This window comes from Cydia fagiglandana, chromosome 2 (genome assembly GCF_963556715.1).
Source record: "Cydia fagiglandana chromosome 2, ilCydFagi1.1, whole genome shotgun sequence".
NCBI lineage: Eukaryota > Metazoa > Arthropoda > Insecta > Lepidoptera > Tortricidae > Cydia > Cydia fagiglandana.
Genome location: NC_085933.1, coordinates 22796347 through 22817700, shown reverse-complemented (window position 1 = coordinate 22817700; position 21354 = coordinate 22796347). Strand labels below are relative to the sequence as shown.

The following is a 21354-nucleotide window of genomic DNA, read 5'->3' as shown; positions in this document are numbered from 1 at the left end:
GACCCCCTCCCTCCCCCTAAACGTGTGATGTAATTAATGGATGACCCCTAGTACCTATGGCAACTTTGCATGTAAAATTATATACTAGACCGTGGCAATTTAATCATTATGCCCTAACTAAGGTAAGGTAAAGCTGCATAATATTGGTGCAACTTTTTAATAGTCTATGGTTAGGAAATCCATGGACTAATTTCAGTGACATCGTAGAGTTTTATGGGTGGCGCTACCAGCGCTACCTACATGCGAAGACCATGATTAAATCGACAGGTATAGGTAGACTGCCGTATTTGAACTTCAAGATATTCACAAGAGACGACACGTACTAGATCCATTCTAGATACGTTATAGTTTAGATATCAACTAGTTCTCTTTTGCAGCGCAATTCGGGCAACCAATGTCACTTTTACGTTAGATAGAGTATGTAGGATATCTATTAGATGTGAATTAGATCTCTAAGTCATATCCTGTGGAAATCGTTCGAGAGTATCTCCAGAATCGCGCAAATGTCAAATTTGACAGGTTAGATCTTAAACATATCGTTATCGTATCTTGGTGATGTCTAAAAGATATCTATTTCAAAATCCGAATCGGCCCCAGAGTCTGTGCGGAAAGAGAAGATCGTCGTAGAATGTATTGGGAAAATAGGCAGGACAATCGCTTTGTGTCTCTTTATTTTTTATTTTGGGCAGTACTAGCTAAGTAGAGTATTAGACTAGAGTAGGTAGGTATTAATTAAGGGCGTAGGTAGAGATATTTTGTATAAGTTATAAATAATAGCGTAGCGTGTTACCCTGTCAAACGCTAATATTTCCTAAACCCAAATTTATGTTTTACACGCCTTTATTAACGAAATAGAGATAAGAATAAAAATAAAATATTTCATTCAGGACTTTAAGCTGCCTTTACATAGGAAAGAAATAATAAATTAGGTTAGGCTAAACAAAGCCTTAAGGTTGTCCACTTACGGTCTACAATAGAGTAAAAAGTAAAAAAACGCTCCACAGATAAAAAAGGCCTTTCATAATGGCTAGCAGAGGCAAAATTCTTAGAAAAGCGGCCCTTTTTTCACCCGCTGCCTATAGGCGCACAAACTTAACCGTGCAGTTAAAAGCAGCGCTAACTCCTAAACATTCCTTCAAATTAGTAAGCGAACGCGTCAGTTACAGATTTCGTCACTGGTAAAGTTAAGTTTGTCCTTTTCTATGTGAATTTCTTGGTTTCTACCTGAGCGCAATTTTACTTAATGTTAGGTTGCGTTCAATTTTAAACATACCCCCGAGCCAGGTTTTGTGCAGGTTGGATTAATCATATGTATAAACTGTTTTTAACTTTTTTAAACGTTGCGTGAAATTGTCTATGGATTTAATTGCGAAATTGTTTGTTTCCGATACTGATTGTAGGTTGGGAGCAACAAAATTAACAACTGTTAAGGTTCTGTAAGAATAAAAGCAATAACAATATCGATTATATTATTATTGTTTAGATAAGTGGTAGGTATAAGCCAGGTACTCAATTATTATTGGTACTAAAGGGGCCCACTGATTAACAGTCCGCCGGACGGTTTCGGCCTGTCAGTTAGAACAAAATTTTGACAGTTCCGAACAACTGACAGGCCGATACCGTCCGGCGGACTGATAAGATTAAACGGCATTTTTAGCGGGATAATTAAATTGAAATAAAAATCACGATTTAAATTATTATTATTCAATAAGATTTTTACAACAAAATAAAAACACTACGAAAACATATAAATAAATAATTTGCCCTAAGTCCTGGTCCGTAGGTAGGGTGCCCAGAAGGCTGGCCGCATTGCCACGCTGGATAGCAATGCTGATCCTTTGGGCAAAATATTGGCCAGCCCTCTGGTCACCGGAGGCCTCTATGAGGCGCTTTGACAGCTCCTCATAGAGGCTGACATTATTGACTGAGAAAGAGCGAAGGTCTCCGTTTCAGCTTTTTTTTAACGTCATATATTTCATAGAAGTATGACTATAGTGTGACGTTTAAAGAGACACATGCACAGTCTTATGCTATCAAACTCGCTGCCAACTTAGCTTGGTCTAATTCTAACTGTATTCAGTTCTAAACAGCATTTATCTAAGTGTGTTTTAATTTAACTTTTAAGTAAGTACAGCCAAGTGTAAAAATACATATGGGCGCATTTCATATAACTTCTCAAAAATATGTCCCATAATTCTTAATTCGCCGACTAAGAGTTTTGGGACATATTTTTAAGTATAATGTGTGCACCCATATTTTTACACATTTTCCATTTTTTTGTGGTTAAGTAATTTATTATTAAACAAGAGAGCGCGATACAGCTTCTATCACAGGTACCTATAGCTAAATTAAAATTTAAAACAGCATTTGAACTCGCTCAACAAAAAAACACGAACGGTAGAGCACAGGCGCCACAGACTTTATTACCACAGATACTCAATAAACGGATTCATTTTTCATTCTCCCTGATCTGTGGCACAGAGTTGCGGCGCCCGTTGGCGCCAAAACCTGCACAAAGTGCGAGTTTTGCAGGATTGTCATGTATCTTGTTGGGGATGTTCAATTTGGTGTGGCGAGGTTTTAAATGGCGTAAACTTGTAGGGTTTCAGAGCCCTGCAAATGCATGATGGTCGCAGTTATCGAAGTATCAAAGTAGCTGTATTTATTTACAATTTGAAGATTAAGTCTGGCGGTTTAAAGGGGCAACGCCGCCAGCATTCAAGGGTCCATTCCAGAAGCGGGCAGCTAAGGAGAGATCGTTTATATTTAATAGTTAGTTTTAGTTGTTAGTTTTATGGCTCCTACACGATGGGCCAGCGCCGGCCACTCCAAAGGACGCATTTATGCGTTAGACGGAGCAAGTGATATTGCTATCTCATTCTGCCGCATGGCTGCGTCCCTTGGAGTGGCCGGCGCTGGCCCATCGTGTAAAGGAGCCATTAGGTTTTGTGTAAGTATTGTTTTAAACATATTGTAAATTATCAGTTACTTGAAATATACTAGATAGACAATTTAATGTAACGTTAAAAAATAAAAAAATACTTTGACACGCTTCAATATTTATAGTTAGTCAAGCAGATCTTGTCAGTAGAAAAAGGCAGCAATTTTGAAAAATGTAGGCGCGAAGGGATATCGTCTCATAGAAATGTTTAATTTCGCGCCTTTTTCTACTGACAAGATTTGCTTGACCATCTATATTTATCACAGCAAGCGCAAAAAACAAACTACTCGTAGTTCAGCATTTCCCAAACTATGGGTCTCGACTCGACCCATTGGTGGGTCTCCGAGCAAGCCGGATTACATTAGGTTTCTACATACTTACTACTTAGCATGTCACTAAAGAAACAGACCTGGAAAACCGGCAGTAAAATATGCAAAAATGTGAGGAAAAATAACTACGCTGATTAATTTATGCTATGCCTTGAAAAACAAACTTACTTTGTATTACTACATTACAACTGTATACGTGTACATCCATATTAATCAATTAAATTGATACTTATGTAATGTAATGGCATTTAGTCGTCATACCAGATGGGCAAGCTATTTGTTTTTTAGTCAAGAAATCCAGCGCAATCATTAAAAACTAAACAAATGACAGACTAACATACCGTGACGTTAGCTCGTCAGGCATGTCACAAATGAACTTGACACGAAATACAGCGTCGATTTCGTACTGATGGTTTCCAATAGAACCATTGACCTGGAACCTTTAACGACAACAAAAGCGAATTAGAGGTATCAAGCAGATTTAAGGTAAAATATTATAAAATGATTTCTAGTCCACAGTCCATACACCTATATATTTTTTTATATATAAAATGACTAAAATTAAATGCCATTACCATTACCATTCATAATAATTTGTCATGTCTTCTAAAAACACAAAACATTTTGTCAAATTGTAGGTCGTAAAAAAATTAAGTAGTCTTGCGTCTTGTTTGTCCTGATCACCTGAACTGAATTACCATGTGTGTGTATATAACAATATAATAGAGTCAGACCGAGATAAGTCTGCAACGATTTTGATAGCACACGCAATATTATTTTAAACGTCAAATTTCTATGAAATGATGACGTACACAGACCAACATGACGTATAAATAACACTTGCACTGCGTGTGCTATCAAAATCTCTGCAGATTTACCTCGGTCTAACTCTACAGGTTAGATATTCGTCAAACTCATAAACGTTACGAAAACAAATGGAAAAAACTACAGGAAAAACTTATAAACACCACAAAACACTCCATTCAGCCATTACCTACTTGTTCTGCGATTCAGCCAAACAAACCTGAGGTTACGCAGTTGAGCGTCCCTCGCACCCCTCACTTGTTGCTCAACGGGACTTATTGTTGCAGTTATACCGACGCCTCGCCGATGGAAATGCTTTCCACAGAGTAAACAAAAATGTAAAAATGTTTCGTGCAACTCGATACGGGCTTATTCGGTACAAAAACTGGGCGCACATTCGTGACTAACGTATAAGGAAATTCACGTGATATGTGGAAATATTTTGGTTTACACACACTTAAATATTTAGTTACTCAGTGTACCCTTCAGTTTTGTAGATGTACCTACATCATAATAATAATCTACTATATAGTTAAGTTAATTTTATAGATTCCATCAAGTCTCAATTTTAGTTCTTACACCCTGGCGGGAGCTGCCTTTGCGTGCGTCTCATGGGGCACCATCCGCTAGGTGTTGCACGATGGCCCAGCGTTGGACCAACGAGATGGCTATGCGATGGTGTTGGTTGGACTCCCTACACGCTGGCCCGTCTTAGTGGGCCAGTATGATGGCCCATCGTGTAGACTTGTAGAGGAGCCATTTCATTATAGTGCCAAACTGTCCCGAACACCATTTTTATATGGTGACATTTCTTATCGATCATCATTATCATCTTTTCACACAGACGAAGTCGCGGGCAAAGGCTAGTACACTGTATAATCCGATCAAAGCGGTGTTGTTTAAAAAAACGTTAAAACCCAAGCGTGAAGTTAATTAGGTATTTGAAGTTTGAAAACTCCATGAACCGAATATACACCGTGAAATTTTAGTGGTTGTTTTCCCGCGGCAGGGCGATTTGCTATCGGTAGTACTTCCGAATTATGATAGACAAACTTATAAATAAACTGTTTTCCAAAAAAAAAAATTACAAAAAAATAACCTAAGCTCGAACAAGCGAAAAACAATAGTAACACACTAAAACTGCAAGTCGACGACAGTTCCCGATATTGTAAACAGATAAACAAATAAACAAGCACATGTTACTTTTTTAAACTGTATAACAGGCTAGAGTGCAGTGCTTTACTGTTTGACAACTGAAATTAAAATTTACTTAGACTCTTCCTTTACGATTAACAGTTGAAATAAAACCTTTTTATTAGTTTGATGATTGCCATTACGTTGTGTCAACTTTGGTAAATCGAATAATTACATCCTCTTCGCTTATTAAACTAATGTGATAACAGATCCTGTCAATGTCATCACTGCTATTTGTAGTAAAATGGATCGACATTACGAATATTCTAATTTAGAGTACGTCGCGATGGTGCAGCTGTACGCTAGGGCTAACTACGACTCCCACGCCGCCCGGCGACTTTACGCGGAACCGGACCATTTACAGTCGCTGCGTCTTCGGGGGATTTTAAACCCCCAAGTTCCACACGGACGAACAATTGTCGCCGCAACACAGCGGCTGCTTAACCACGGGCAGTTTCAAACGCCAGCACATGCACAGGGCAGAGGTAATTGTGTACGTCGTACGTTGAACGTGGCGGATTGCAGTTCGAACAATTATTGCGGTATCGGGAAGTTTAAGTGTTTGTTTAAGTTTTTGATCATTAAAAGCTTGATCTTAACTTGTTATGTTTACTTTTAAGGATCTGCAAACTAACTGCACGTAAAATGTGTGAAGGAAAAATAAATGGAACTACTTTTTAGGTTATTTTGTTTCATTCACTCAAAAGAATTAGGTAGGTACTACTGCAGTGCTACTACTGGTGTTAGGTCACTTTCGAGTTTCGTTCGACACATTTATAAATCTGGCATTTCTTAACATTATTTAAAAAAAAGATTACACATCGACTGTATATCGATAGCAGAATCATTTCGTTGCGGGAAAACAACCACTAAAATTTCACGGTGTATAATTAAAACTCCAAATAACTTAAAAGCCACAACCATTTTGTAATAATTAAGGCTTTTGAATAAAAACGCTTATTACGTGTAAAACTAATTAGTTTTAATTATAGTGTAAAGTGTGTTTATACTTTATAGTAAACGGTCAAAAACTGCGAAAAGTGGACAGTGTATAATGTTCACCAAATTGGTCTCTGGTTCGACAGTTCCTTCAAGTCTCGTGTGGTATTATAATACCTATTACTATTAGCTTCTGGACCCGGGTATGTCCTTAAACTACGTCCAAGACCACCGGTGGACGGGCAGCAGCGTCCCTCAAATTCGGTGTACTCGACTGCGATCGCCAACCCGCCTGCCAAGCGTGGCGATTATGGCATTCACCCCCATAAGGGGGAGGCCTATGTTCAGCAGTGCACTTCTTATGGCTGAGATGATGATGAGATGATACTAGCTTCTGCCGGTGACTTTGTCTGCGTGAAATAATGAATGAAAATGAAAACATTTATTTTCAGGCTACTATTGGCCCATAGATAAATACCTTAAAACTAGCATACATATTATTATAAAATATGTCTTAAAACTAAAAACACAATTATGGTTGCGAGTTGCGACGCAGTTCGCAACCCCGCAGTGTCCTATGATGATTGATAAAAACTACCCTAATATAAAATATCCCTTCACGAATCACGGGGCTCAAACTATGTACACATGTCCATAGGTACCAAGTTCTGTACAAAACCATTTTGTACACTTTACCAAATCCCAAAACCTGCGTCTACCGTTCAACTGACTGACGCCCCAGTCGGTAAGAAAGAAGTTATAATGAGCTACGGACTGGTATGAGGCTTACCTGCATGACGCTGATTTGTAATAAGTATGTTTAGTAAGTAAGGAAGATACTCTTCAGGAAATATATCTTAGGTATTATGTATATTAGTTTGAGTCTCGAAAGTTAGCTACCTTCTACTATTTCTACTAGAAAATCACCGCGCGACTTCTTCACCAACTGCCAGCAATTTTATTAAGGCGTAAAGAGTGACAGAGAAAGATGCCCGCATTTTGCGAATTTCGGTGTTCGCGGTAGGCCCTCCGTAGGCAGGCGGCCATATTAAACACGCATCTAAAAACCACCCAAATCAAGCCGTAAGTATACGCTTTAAATAAGGCCCGACTAACTGCACAAGGCTTGCCGATGGGAGGGCAGGCGACCACGATAAAAAACAAATAAATACCAGCCATTATTAACTCTATCATCTTAAACATAAAATCTAAAGCAACTGTACGTTTATCGCGGTTCTCGGCTAGTTTAGCAAACGACGCAAGCGTGCGATGGATGGTACAACAATTTCTCCTTCCATTATTATAAACGAATTTAAACTCTAAAACTTACGTATTAAGAGTGCTACTGAAGGCATAATCAAGTTTCCATAGACAATATTACTAAAGAATAAAAGACAAAGGAAAATATACTGTAATTTGTACGGAATATGGGTTGAGTCCGGCGCACAGTTAGTTGTGTGCTCTTGGGAACGAAGAAAATTATTTAATTAGAAACATTGAGAAGAATGTAGGCACGGGATGGTTTGGTTTCAGCCTGGAATGGCATAAAAAGTATGTATCAGAACAGATCTATTATAAAACATAGTTATGTTACAACAGAGACCTTATTTTTTGGACAACAATACATGGTTTTTTATAGCGGCATGTTGCCTATTATTAAAATAAAAGTCACACGACCCTACCTAGCCTTTAATCTCTATTAAGTACCTCACGCTCTTACCTACAGTCTAGGTACCTACCACACTAACGCTAACGATCACTAATACCGTCAAAAAAACATGTAGGTACTTTCTTAGTTTTATATCATAAAATACTACAGAATTTTAATCCCATACGGAATTATCATGGCTCATACTAGAATTTAAGCAAAAATATTGGCAAGGGATTAAGGTGGCCTTCCCTAACATCACAGTTACCTAAAATAACACCAAGTACTAAAACGCTTCTGTCCGTAACGGTATTCACCACGCTGACCAAAGGGTATCTTTTGCAATCCCAGATAAACGCTTTATTCCAATTCGAAACTTATTGATAACGGCACACGGTTCAATTTGTAATAAAAATATAAATTATAAATACGACTTTTCAAGAGTAATCAAAACGCGTCCCTCTCCCAAGCCAAATCCTTTGTCGATTTTTTTTAAATCCTGGTAAAACTGTCAAATACTGGCCGGCGGCGTTTAAAAAGAATCGGGATTCGAAATTTGAAGGCGGAAATATCAAAAGATTCAAAAGGTTCGAAGCGTTGTCGATGGTTGCCGATAAAAGGTTTCACTGGAATATGGAAAAAATGTCTGTGCCCCGTTCCGCGTTTGAGTCTGGCCGCTTAGAAACTAGAACGGTATTTTTATGGATTTCTTTGACAGGTCGTTATAGCCAGCCTATATTGCTTGTCGGTGTGCTTTTCACTTTCTCTAAAAAATGGAGCCAGGAATGAACGTGAAGAAGAAATTTATTGAAAAGGATAAGCATTAAGGACCTACGCAGAAATTATTATTGCTCTACAATTTTGCGAATATTCCAATTGTAACATATAATATTTTATAAAATTTACATGTTACACATCAATTACACTAAAATTGTATTTTTCAAATGTTGAATTAGGTGTACCCTAGTATAAGTAGGTGTCATTCGTTTTTTATTGTTAGCCTTAAATTTAGAAGATTTCTCTATACTAAGTATAATAAAGTTTTCGGTATCCTCAGGAATTGTTGTTCTTTAATTGAAACAACTCTTTAATTTCAAGGATTCACTAATTAATAGAGCATGCATATCAAACGGAATATTTAACAATAACATGTAATTTGACATGAAAAAGAATGAGTTTAATATAGTAGGCTTCAATAAAAAACCTTTAAATGTGTATTTTAGGAAGAAATTAGTCATATTTGTGATAGTGTTCGTGACAAACGCAAGTCCGGCATTATCTATGACAATTTTAACTTGGGCTTAAATAAACTGTAAACCATTAAAAATGTCAGCAAAAGAGGCTGAAGAAGCCCTGAAAATCACTAAACTCACTTTACTTATCTCCGGAATTAAAATGGAGCATGGGAAGTGGGATCCTCTGTTTAAAATATTGTTTCAAGTCAATTTCCTCTGGATCCATACAGACACCCTGGGCGAACTGTTTTGGCTGATAGAAGGAATACAGATGGGGAAGAGTATCTTAGAACTCTCCTATGTAGTACCTTGTGCGACCATCTGCCTACTTTCTTCAGTGAAGGCCACATTTTTCTACGTTCATCAAGAAGTTTTGATTGATGTTGTTAAAAAACTTGAAAATATACATCCAGATGTTGATGATAATAAAGTTACTGGCGAAATAACAATTGAAGAGGAAGAATTAAATGATGTCGTACGAAGGAACGTTAAAGAATCGACTAAGTTCCTAAAGAGTTTAATAAAATTGGACTTAGCTATATGTTTGGGGGTGGTAGTGACATTTTGTTTGCAGCCCATTTCAGCGATGGGATATGAATATTGGACAACAGGGACTTATAAAGTCACATTTCCTTTTAATGTCAAGTATTTCTTCGATCCCTACAGTAAGGCGGTGTGGCCTTTCGTCTATTTCCATCTAGTTTGGTCAAGTCAGTATTATTATTTCACATTAATTGCAAAACATTAATATATTCGAGTTACTTAATGAATACAGTAATTACATTAATTACCCCTTTTCAATAAACAAAAATGAATGATCATTATTTAAAAAATCAAAATGGAGACGTCGATGCAATTTCGACACTGATATTTTACGACTCACGAATCTACGTAGCGGAATGGATTTTTCACCACACCAGCTCGGAAAGGCTTACTTTGCACTTCAAAAACTGATAGCAAAGTTGCATTTTATTCACATGTGAGGCAAAGTAATCAAATGCAAATTTTGAGTTGTTTTCTTATGTTTGCTGGTAGAATTGACTTTTAAATGATGATTTTGGATAATAAATATTTAATAACATTAATTTGGATTTGATTTGTTTTGATTTTGTTTGATATTTTACATCTAATATTTGCTTCGGATTGGTGTGGCGAAAAATTTTGTGTTTCACTCGGGGGCAAATTTTGTTTAACCCTCGTGCTTTGAAACCCTCGCAACGCTCAAGATTCCATTTTTCGAACCACTCGCTACGCTCGTGATTCAATTTTGGAATCTTTCGATTGCTCGGATATCAATATTAGCACGAGCGGTTAAACAACAACTTTGCCCCCTTGTAAAACAAATAACTATTTTTTAATATGAAATTTGGCATTTTTGAAAATAGCCCTTAATTTAATCATACCAGTCATACCTACATTCTCAAATGCCCTCAGCATCGTGACGATTTTGAACTTCTAATGTAATCGAATTTATTAAATATTTTTAAACGTCGACATTTTCAGCTTTCATAGCATTCTTCAACACTTTTGGCACGGACACATTCTTCTTCGCATTCTGCGTTTACATGAGGATGCACTTCCGGATCCTGCAGCGGATGTTCCAGGATGCAGTGTGCGAGAGAGAGGGGAGACAGTTTGTTGAAGTTGTTAGAAGGCACCAGGATTTGATACAGTTAGTAAATTATGTTATGATCTTGACTCAACAATATTTTCTAGACATAAGATGCCAACTATTTGGATTAGGTACAGCATTAGGTACAGCGTAGTGCAGGGATGCCAGGCTGGACACAAGTGGGCTGCCGACCGCTTTGCATCCATTCAGCCCAATTTCCTGCTGCAGGCTACTGTCCCGGCGGCATAACCAATGTGGCTCCGATATGATTGCTGAGTTTTCCTGCCAATGCAGAGTCTGCTTGGCTAATTGCCTGCTGTCCAATCTAACCTCTTTAATCATCCAACCTGGAACCAAAGTAAAGCCTTGAGATTAGTTCAGTTTCTGCGCTATGCTTCTTATTGTATACTATATTTCTTTGTTATCTTATTGTATATTTCTTTGTTATCTTATTGTGTACATTTAAGGGTCGATTACTGTTTTTTCCATGTTTCAGCTTAGCAGACCAAGTGGAAGTCCTGTACTCCAAATCTACCCTCTTCAACATCGTCACCAGTTCCGTTCTCATTTGTCTCAGCGCGTTCAACGTTACGGTAAAGTTTGCTATACTTGGTCAAGCAGATCTTGTCAGTAGAAAAAGGCGGCAAATTTGAAAAATGTAGGCGCGAAGGGATATCGTCTCATAGAAAATTTGAATTTCGCGCCTTTTTTACTGACACGATTTGCTTGACCAGCTATACTTTACGTTCTTTGTGTCAAAGTCGTGCAAAGATTAATGGTATTATTTTCTTACCGGCTGCGATTCTACACAAAATCAGAATCCGAAATTATGCTGTATGCGGTATTTTACTGGGATAATGCTACATTTTGTAACGATGTACGAGTTGGCAATGCTGTGGAATGGGCGTAATATTTTTTATCGTTACATTTAATATCTAAAGTAGATACCTACCTATGTTAGGTAGGCTAATAAAGGTTAAATTATGTAAAAAAAGTTAACGACTTTGATATTGTACTATCGACGACGTCGTATTAAAATTTGTGCTAGACATTTTGCGACTTTGGCACAAAAAATCGAATCAATCCTGACTATATCTGGTCCTTTCGGGTGATGACCATTAATGATGATGATGATGTTCCCAGTCGGTGGAGGACATGGGCGTGGTGATCTCGTTCATGGCGTTCCTGTCCATGAGCCTCACTCAGATCTTCCTGCTGTGCTATTTCGCGGACATGCTGATGAAGTCGGTAAGTCGGGTGATGATGATGATGATGATGTTCCTGTTTATAAGCCTCACGCAGATTTTCCCCCTGTGCTAATACTTCGGGGACATGCTGATGAAGTCAGTAAGAAGACTAAGAAGTCGGGTGATGATGATTCTGTCTATGCTGAGCCTCACGCAGATCTTCCTCCTGTGATACTTACTTCGCGAACATGCTGATGAAGTCAGTAAGAAGTCGGGTGATGATGATGATGATATTTCTGTCTATGAGCCTCACGCAGATCTTCCTCCTGTGCTACTTCGCGGACATGCTGATGAAGTCGGTAAGTCGGGTGATGATGATGATGATGTTCCTGTCTATGAGCCTCACGCAGATCTTCCTCCTGTGCTACTTACTTCGCCAACATGCTGATGAAGTCAGTAAGAAGTCGGGTGATGATGATGATGATATTTCTGTCTATGAGCCTCACGCAGATCTTCCTCCTATGCTACTTCGCGGACATGCTGATGAAGTCGGTAAGTCGGATGATGATGATGATGATGTTCCTGTCTATGAGCCTCACGCAGATCTTCCTCCTGTGCTACTTACTTCGCCAACATGCTGATGAAGTCGGTAAGAAGTCGGGTGATGATAATGATGATATTTCTGTCTATGAGCCTCACGCAGATCTTCCTCCTGTGCTACTTCGCGGACATGCTGATGAAGTCAGTAAGTCGGGTGATGATGACGATGTTCCTGTTTATGAGCCTCACGCAGATTTTCCTCCTGTGCTACTTACTTTGCGGACACGCTGATGAAGTCAGTAAGAAGTCGGGTGATGATGATGATGATGGTGATGATGTTTTTATCTATGAGCCTCACTCAGATCTTCCTCCTGTGCTACTTCGCGGACATGCTGATGATGTCGGTAAGACTAAGAAGTCGGGTGATGATGATGATGATATTTCTGTCTATGAGCCTCTCGTAGATCTTCCTCCTGTACAACTTCGCGGACATGCTGATGAAGTCGGTAAGTTGGGTGATGATGATGATGTTCCCAGTCGAAGACATGGATATGGTGATCTCGTTCATGGCGTTCCTGCCTATGAGCCTCACTCAGATCTTCCTGCTGTCCTACATCGGGGGCTATATAAGGACGGGATAAAGTCGGCAAGAAAATGAACTTAATATAGATAGAGTAGGTACTATACTAACGCCGGTTCCCCTCCAATAACTGACCCTTCTACCCCATTTTGAAATTTTCTAACAAAACAAGAAGGCAATGAATGAAAATGATTGATTACAATGGAATAAATTATATGATATGATATGAAATTGAGCAGTTACCCTATCACAACATATTTTTCACATGCTATTTATCAAAGTCAAAAGACTAATATATTCACAAACGCGCTACAAGCCTCAATTAGCTAATAATGGTTTGTCTTTATCTGTCATTTTGACTTATGTGTTTGTAAGAAAGGGATAAAATATAATGTAACTATATCAGACCCGTAAAGTTTTATGAATAAAGGGGGAAAGTGGCATACAGAATAAAGTCTCTACGTCTGTGTATGTGTAGAAATAACCGTGAATTACAACACAAGCTGTGGTCTGGTTTCAGAGTATGGAAATAAGTGACGCCATCTACAATAGCGAGTGGTATCAAGCGGATCAGCGTATGAAGAGGAATGTGCTGCTTGTCTTGACCAAGTAAGAATACAATATATACTTACCTAATACCGTAACTAACTAACGGACGAACTAAATAAAAAAAAACATTCAAAAAATGAATAGACTAGAACTAGAACGTACATCTATTTCACTAAAAGAAAACTTCTAGTCTGCGAATCGAGAAAGTTATTTAAACGCTGGTAAAACTTAGATGTATGAGCTCACTTCGTTGATTCAGATTCTGGTATTATTCGGCTAGAACATTTCGAAATATATATGTTTATCAAACTAAACTTTATTTGTGCGTAATTGCGTATGTCGACAGGCCCGTCACCTGCGTTTTTTAACCTCACCCTTGCAATTTAAAAAGTAGGTGATTTTTTGACAAACCACATACGAAAGGTACATATTTAGTTGCATATTTTATTTCCTATTCGCAGATCACGCAGACCATGTAAGCTGACAGCGGCCCGATTCGCGGATGTCAATTTGACAGCATTCACTACGGTAAGTCAAGCATTGACAGCCGCAGCCCGACGAACCCCGATCCCCCCGCCCGAAGTGAAGTTCGGCCCGATTCGAACTTTAAGATACGTCAGTTTGAAGAAACGTCACATTTGACACTGACATATCTAATCCATATCGTTTCTAGATCTAATAATTGACGTATCTCGAAAAAGCGCTGGTGGCCTAGCGGTGAGAGCGTGCGACTTGCAATCTGGAGGTCGCGGGTTCAAACCCCGGCTCGTACCAATGAGTTTTTCGGAACTTATGTACGAAATATCATTTGATATATACCAGTCGCTTTTCGGTGAAGAAAACATCGTGAGGAAACCGGACTAATCCCAATAAGGCCTAGTTTACCCTCTGGGTTGGAAGGTCAGATAGCAGTCGCTTTTGTAAAAACTAGTGCCTACGTCAAATCATGGGATGAGTTGTCAAGCGGACCCCAGGCTCTCATGAGCCGTGGCGAAATGCCGGGATAACGCGAGGAAGAAGAGAATTGATGTATCTCGGGTGTGTAATGTTTAATATAATTATAAAAAAACTATCATACATTTGTTATAACGCCATTTGATATATTATTGTATGTTATAATGTCATTTTTATCATACGTTTCCTTTAATATATTGTGATTTCATCTAAATTGTCATGATATAATGCCTAATGTGATATAATTTTCAAATATTATAAATACATGTTTTATAATAACATTTGTAATATTATATTTTTGTATAACGTAATACTTCATACAATTTTATCAAGTATAAATACATATATTGTATAACCTTTTGTGTCATATTTCATTTACTGATAACGTAAAGTTTTACATACTTTTTATAACTAGTACGCAAGTCTACTGCTTTTGCTAGCTATTTTAACCTAGGGAGGTCACAGTTCTAACCTAACCTAACCAATTTTTTCACGTTTTTAGTTCTGCGGGGGCCGCAGTTCAAACCTAACCTAAACCACTTTTTTGTTAGAGTATTTTATTCTACGGAGGGTCAAAGTTCTAACCTAACCTAACCCTCCTTTTGTTAGGTAGTTATTCGTTTATACATAAATAGTCGCAGTTCCAACCTAACCTTACCCATTTATGTCATGCAACTATTATGCCATACAAATAATTATGTGATGTCACTTGTTATAACAAATAATACACTTTAGAGTATTTAATCATTATGACAATGTATATTAGGGGAAGTGTAAATATACCTTATGATCATTATATCAATAATAACATTATGTATACCGTTAATTAGGTATTACGGTAGTATGCCATTTATTACGTTATTCCAAATAACGATATATCAAACTATAATATATGAAAAGTAATTATAACAAATGTAATGCACCCATGTATCTCAAAGTTCGAATTGGGCAGTAATGTTTAAAAACGAGGATTAGCCGAATTAACACGAACGCAAGAAATTGAGCGTTTTCCTTTACCTATTCGGTACTACCCATTCAGATATTTAATGCGGACAGGAAATTTTAATTCTGAGATCTCTGAATCAGCGCTTAAATATCACGCATGCCGTGACACAGTACCCATACGTCATTTTGTGACACCGTGCGTTAGTAAGAGACACACGAGACAAACGCTATCGGCGGCTAGTGTTGTGAATAACTCTCATTTCGAGGCTTAAATACTCGAACCTTTAAGGCTCTCGAGGCTTAACGCCTCAAAGGCGGTAAATACGATTTCTTACATCCATACGCGTAAAATAAATAAATACAATTCTCAAATATAGTCGAGTCTTCAAGACTTACGAGACTTGAGGGCTCGAGTCTTTAAGCCTAAAAATAAGCGTTATTCACAACACATAATCGACCCGATTAGAACTTTAAGATACCTACGTCAAATATTATTATATTATACATCTAGATACGATATGGATTAGCTATGTCAGTGACGTTTTTGTTTGGAGAAACTAGTGCGATCCAGTCCAGTCTATCATTAAGAATGTCATTAAAAATTATGGAAAATAAATAGAATTAGACCAAGAAAAGTCTGCAACGATTTTGATAGTATACCTACGCAGTACAAATGTTATTTTATACGTCATAATTTCATAGAAGTTGAACGTTTAAAATAACACTTGCACCGCGTGTGCTATCAAAATCGTTGCAGAATTTTCTTGGTCTAACTTTAAATATGTTATCATTCTTTCGTTAATTTATAATTAACAATATTATTTCATTTTCATACCTTCATTTTAAATTCATTCAACCACGAATAGTAAGTAGGTAATGTTTTCACTTAAAGCATTACCATTATACTTAATATTGATAGCGTCTGGCCCCCATAAGTTAAGTACGTAGTAGGACTAGTAGGTACACAACTTTATGATTAATTTAATACATTATTTTATTGTTTCATTCCAGATACTCAGTCGGTCGTGGTCTCTCTTCGCTCTTCTGAAGACTGTTTACAAGTGAACAATGACTGAAATGTGTTTCGTTTAAGTACGAGTATGTAAAAAGATTTTGCTCATCCAGTTCATCACAGTTCTAATCTAACTTCTAACGTCACATAGTTATAGTTTATTCAGAACTTGGACAATCCATTATCCACCCACGCCAATGAGTTAAGTAGAGTTAGACCAGCCGGCTTATTATGGATGGCTTTATCCATCTTTATCCACGTGATAAGATAACTGTCACTTTTTAACACCGTGGGATAGAAAGTGACGGACACCGTTTTATCACGCTGTCACGTAGACAAGAACGACCATCATATCCGTACAAGAGAGGTCTGCAATGATTTTGACAGCACACGCAGTTCAAGCACAGAATAACTATAATAGTACCTACTACCGTAGTTCAAGTGTCACAATGTAGGTTTTTAATGTTTTTATCTAGAGGCACTTATATAATTTTAAGGTACTGCAGATGCAGTCATACATATATTACCTACCTAATAAATATTGGTATAAAAGGTATCTGAAATCTGTAGATTGTATACTATTTTGCCACTCCCACTGTGTACAAAAAAAACTGTTAGACCATCAGAAAAATCCTTGTTATTGCACTTAGTGCCTATAAAATAAAAATACTACAATTTAGTATCCAAATTGACTAATACCAGTACATTTGGGTCAGTCCGACGATTCGCACCTGCCGCTCTCCTTTCTCGACTTCTATAAATACCTACTCCGTGTAGCTTATTCGGGCTTCGGGCTTCATATGGCACGGTCTATTCCCACCTGTTACCACCAAGCTGTTACCACTGGTAACTGCTGGGATTTTTGAAGTGAAAACTTCTTTAGCAGCGCTGTGCACTTTTTGTGATGATGGGGAAAAAATGTTACACTCGCGACAGGTCACGTGACCGACAGATTAACAGATTGAAAATTCGTAAGGCGGACACGTGACCTGATCGAAAAACTGTTACAATGTCGTTGAGTTTTCACTTCTGCCGGCACTCTTGGAGTGCAACCCGTTGTTTTGTTTATCTCACCTTTTACCACTGGGGCCTTGCCTAGCTAAGGTAACTTGCTTGCGCTACGACAGTGAAACGCTTTGTGTATGTCACTCTTCCTGTACGGTTACCATCAGTTTGTCACTGACATAAACGCCGTCGAGAACGTAATTTACTTTCTATACATCTCGCTCGCACTCGCATATTAGTGCAAACGGGATGTATAGAAAGTAAATTACGTTCTCGACGGCGTTTATGTCAGTGACAAACTGATGGTAACCGTACTGATGCCGGGGCAACACAAACGCGGGAAACACCGGGAAACGCCGTTGATTATCGTGATAACTCCAATGTGGCCGTATGAAAAGTATCAATCAAAGAAATAAAATAAGCCTTTATTGCTGCTCTATACAGTGATAGCAAAGTGATTGGGTTTTGTAACAACAGCTTGTCTTTCGACAAAGGCCTCTAAAGATTGCCATTTCTCCCTATCTCTTGCAAGTTGTAAGTCTAATCCATCGTGGGCCGGCCTCTTTTTAGGGTTCCGTACCCAAAGGGTAAAACGGGACCCTATTACTAAGACTTCGCTGTCCGACCGTCCGTCCGTCCGTCCGTCTGTCTGTCACCAGGCTGTATCTCACGAACCGTGATAGCTAGACAGTTGAAATTTTCACAGGTGATGTATTTCTGTTGCCGCTATAACAACAAATACTAAAACATAATAAAATAAAGATTTAAGTGGGGCTCCCATACAGCAAACGTGATTTTTAACCAAAGTTAAGCAACGTCGGGCGTGGTCAGTACTTGGATGGGTGACCGTTTTCTTTTTGCATTTTTTTCCGTTTTTTTTGCTTTATGGTACGGAATCCTTCGTGCGCGAGTCCGACTCGCACTTGCCCGGTTTTTTTTTGAGGTCATCTCCCCAGCGTTTCCATTGGCCACCCTGGTTCCTTTCACAGCCTCTTGGGTAGCATTCTGTTATCTTTCTGGTCCATTTATCAATTTGTGAAACTGAAAAGTGACAACTTATAACCAGCATCCGCGATCCGCGGAACATCCGCATCTGCACCCGCATCCGCGGATGTGAGGCTTTAAATATCCACATCCGCATCCGCGGATGTCAAAAAATCTGCATCCGCAACATCCCTGCTTATAACCATCCCCATAAACTTATTAGATACCTCTGATGCCTACGCAATTGCCTATTAATAAATCTATGCCCATTCACATAGCCATCTATACATTATCTACAAACAGTACAAACACATTATTTAATGTTGTATACAAAATAATCTAAGTTCTAGCGGATTCAGGGCTACAACCGCGAAAATCGAAGTTCGCAAATTGCAGGGATTTTTCTCTGTCACTCTAATTACGCCTTCGTTGGAGTAAAAGAGAAAGATCCCCGCAATTTGCGAATTTCGGTTTTCGCGGTAGCCGCTCTGTTTATACCATGTTATCACTTCCGTTGATAGATAATATCGTCTTCATTCGAACCAGAGGTCCTACCGCGAACCACGGTCGACGTGTTGCCTCCCTGTCACACTTACGTACGAGTTTACAAGTGCGGCAGAGAGGCAACACATCGAACGTGGTTCGCGGTAGGCCCTCAGTATTATATAATCTGTGCCTCAGCAGTGGTCTCCGTGCAACCAACTCGAACAATGCCCAAGAAAAACTATCCGTTCAGGGCCTACCGCGAACACCAAAGTTCACAAATTGCGGGTATATTTCTCTTTTACTCCAATTAAAGCCGTAATTAGAGTGACAGAGAAAGATGCCCGCAATTTACAAACGACGGTGTTCGCGGTAGGCCCTCAGGTTTCCAAGGGCCTTGTAACATACACTCGTTACAACCTTTACCACAACCAAATAAAACTCAAACTCCTTTACCCCGACTATGTACGCAATATTGTCTATTCACAAAGTTACGTTTGCGTTCTAAAACAACCTTATTTGTACCTTATTTAAAGCTAATATCGATAATTAGGTGGTTTATATTTAACAACGATCGCAATGCAACGATGCTCGACTTTATATCAACGAGGCAACTTCCATTTTCGAATATTAAACGTCTAAGTAGGCACTTGTTATATTACCGAGATATTGATGCGGTCGGTAAGATCTTATGGCATCAGAATAAAAGTGTTTTTGCCTTGATGTGGAGGTATGGGGTAAATGGTCTGGGGACACGACAGCGGGAACCCGTGTGCGGCGGAATGCAACGATACCGGGATCGACTGGTACACATGAGATAAGTATTCTAAAATAAAAATATAATTTGTTATTTTTATTTCGTGATTTCTGGCTGTAACAGGCTTATTTTGCATTAAGTACTTAAGTAATAAAGCAGGCATGTGTTGAATAACACTTTTGTAGCTCTATACTTCGTTTTTTTTAGCATTAGAAATTAGGTAAACAATCTTGATGTGTCTTTTAATTGAAAAACACATTTTAAAAATAAGTTACGGCAAATATGTAACAATTATGAATCTAATACGATCATTTATATTCTTCTGCTTTCATAAGTAATAGTTTTATATTTTTATAAAGCGTTTTTCAATTAAAAGACATGTCAAGATCGCTTACCTTCTTGCAAGTTCTTTCTAATGCTAAAAAAAACGAACTATAGGTAATGGCACCTCTACACGATGGCCCAGCGCCGGCCACTCCAAGGGATGCAGCCATGCGGTAGAATGAGATAGCAATATCACGTGCTGCCTCTAACGCATAAATACGTTCCTTGGATTGGCCGGCGCTGGGCCATCGTGTAGAGGAGCCATAAGAGGTAATTAAACCCGTCCACCAATATTTATTTATTTATTTTAAAGATAAGGAAGGAGGCACATGTGCGTGCCAACCATCTGTAGGTATAAATAAGTCAGTACAATTGAGTATGGTGACAGTTTTGAAAGAGAAGAAGTTATTCTGGTCTTAGGCAAAAAATGCGTATGCTTTATGCCACAACAGCAGCAAAAATTTAGTTAGACAGCGTCACGCAAGATATAATTATATAATTAATAACTAATGGGTAGGTTAAATCCACTTTACTGCAAAATAATAATACGTCTTAGATATAGCAATTGAACGTGTTATTTCGAAATGTATAATGTTGATCTACGATTCTGATCAAGGTCATTTAACAAATAAACAAGTTTGTTATCACTCATTGTTATTATTCTTGGAATCGATACCATTTACGTAATTTTAACTAATTAGGAAGTTATACTTAATAGGTAAGTATGTTTTTGTTTTCTATTACTGTCCGCTTCCGTAATAACAATGAAATCAGAAAATCAGGAAATTATTTATTTGCATTGATACAGTATGACATCTTGGCATGGTCTCTGTTAGTACCGACTGAAAATTAGAAAATATCTGAAAAAACCTCTTCTGAAAAATCTGAAAAGTATGCCCCTTCTTAATATTGTGACATGATCATGATTATTGACTAGAGAATGATATGAATCGGTAACTGACATCAAAAAATACCTCGTACAAAATGTAATACGATATCTTCAGATCAGTATCTTGGTAAATCGAACCTCATGTGTACCCCGCTCGTCGCTTGACATAAGGCAGGCGGGGCCTCGAGTGCCTTGTCTTATTTTTTCTTTTTACTTTTTTTACAGTTTTTTCGTCGAGAAATCTGTATTGCACGATACACGAACTCTTTTTACGTATTTGTTGAAAAAAAAGTGTTCGTGGCTCGAATTACGTTTTCGTTCGAAAACGTCCTAAGAGGTTTGAAATTGGATCACTTTTCAATCGCAAAAAATTGGGCTCGTTAGAGTTAATGAAAAGCAGAAGCTTGAAATGGTGTTGCATAGTTAAGGATGATGTTTTTGTG

General features: G+C 38.2%; 1 protein-coding gene across 1 annotated transcript; it reads left to right on the top strand.

Annotated features, from left to right (window-relative positions):
• The first annotated feature begins 9236 nt into the window (after positions 1–9236).
• On the top strand, positions 9237–16821 carry LOC134679694 (odorant receptor 67c-like). Its single transcript, XM_063538642.1, has 7 exons — positions 9237–9800; positions 10594–10762; positions 11199–11295; positions 11846–11950; positions 13530–13618; positions 14020–14086; positions 16469–16821. Exons 1-7 carry the CDS (start codon positions 9251–9253, stop codon positions 16520–16522), a joined length of 1131 nt encoding a protein of 376 aa, XP_063394712.1. The 5' UTR covers positions 9237–9250; the 3' UTR covers positions 16523–16821.
• Positions 16822–21354: the final 4533 nt, after the last annotated feature.

Coding starts and splice junctions, on each gene's coding strand:
- LOC134679694 (XM_063538642.1), top strand. CDS start 9,251: ATGGAGCATGGGAAGTGGGATCCTCTGTTTAAAATATTGTTTCAAGTC. Junction 11,296..11,845: donor TCAGCGCGTTCAACGTTACG/GTAAAGTTTGCT, acceptor TGATGTTCCCAG/TCGGTGGAGGACATGGGCGT. Junction 14,087..16,468: donor ATTTGACAGCATTCACTACG/GTAAGTCAAGCA, acceptor GTTTCATTCCAG/ATACTCAGTCGGTCGTGGTC.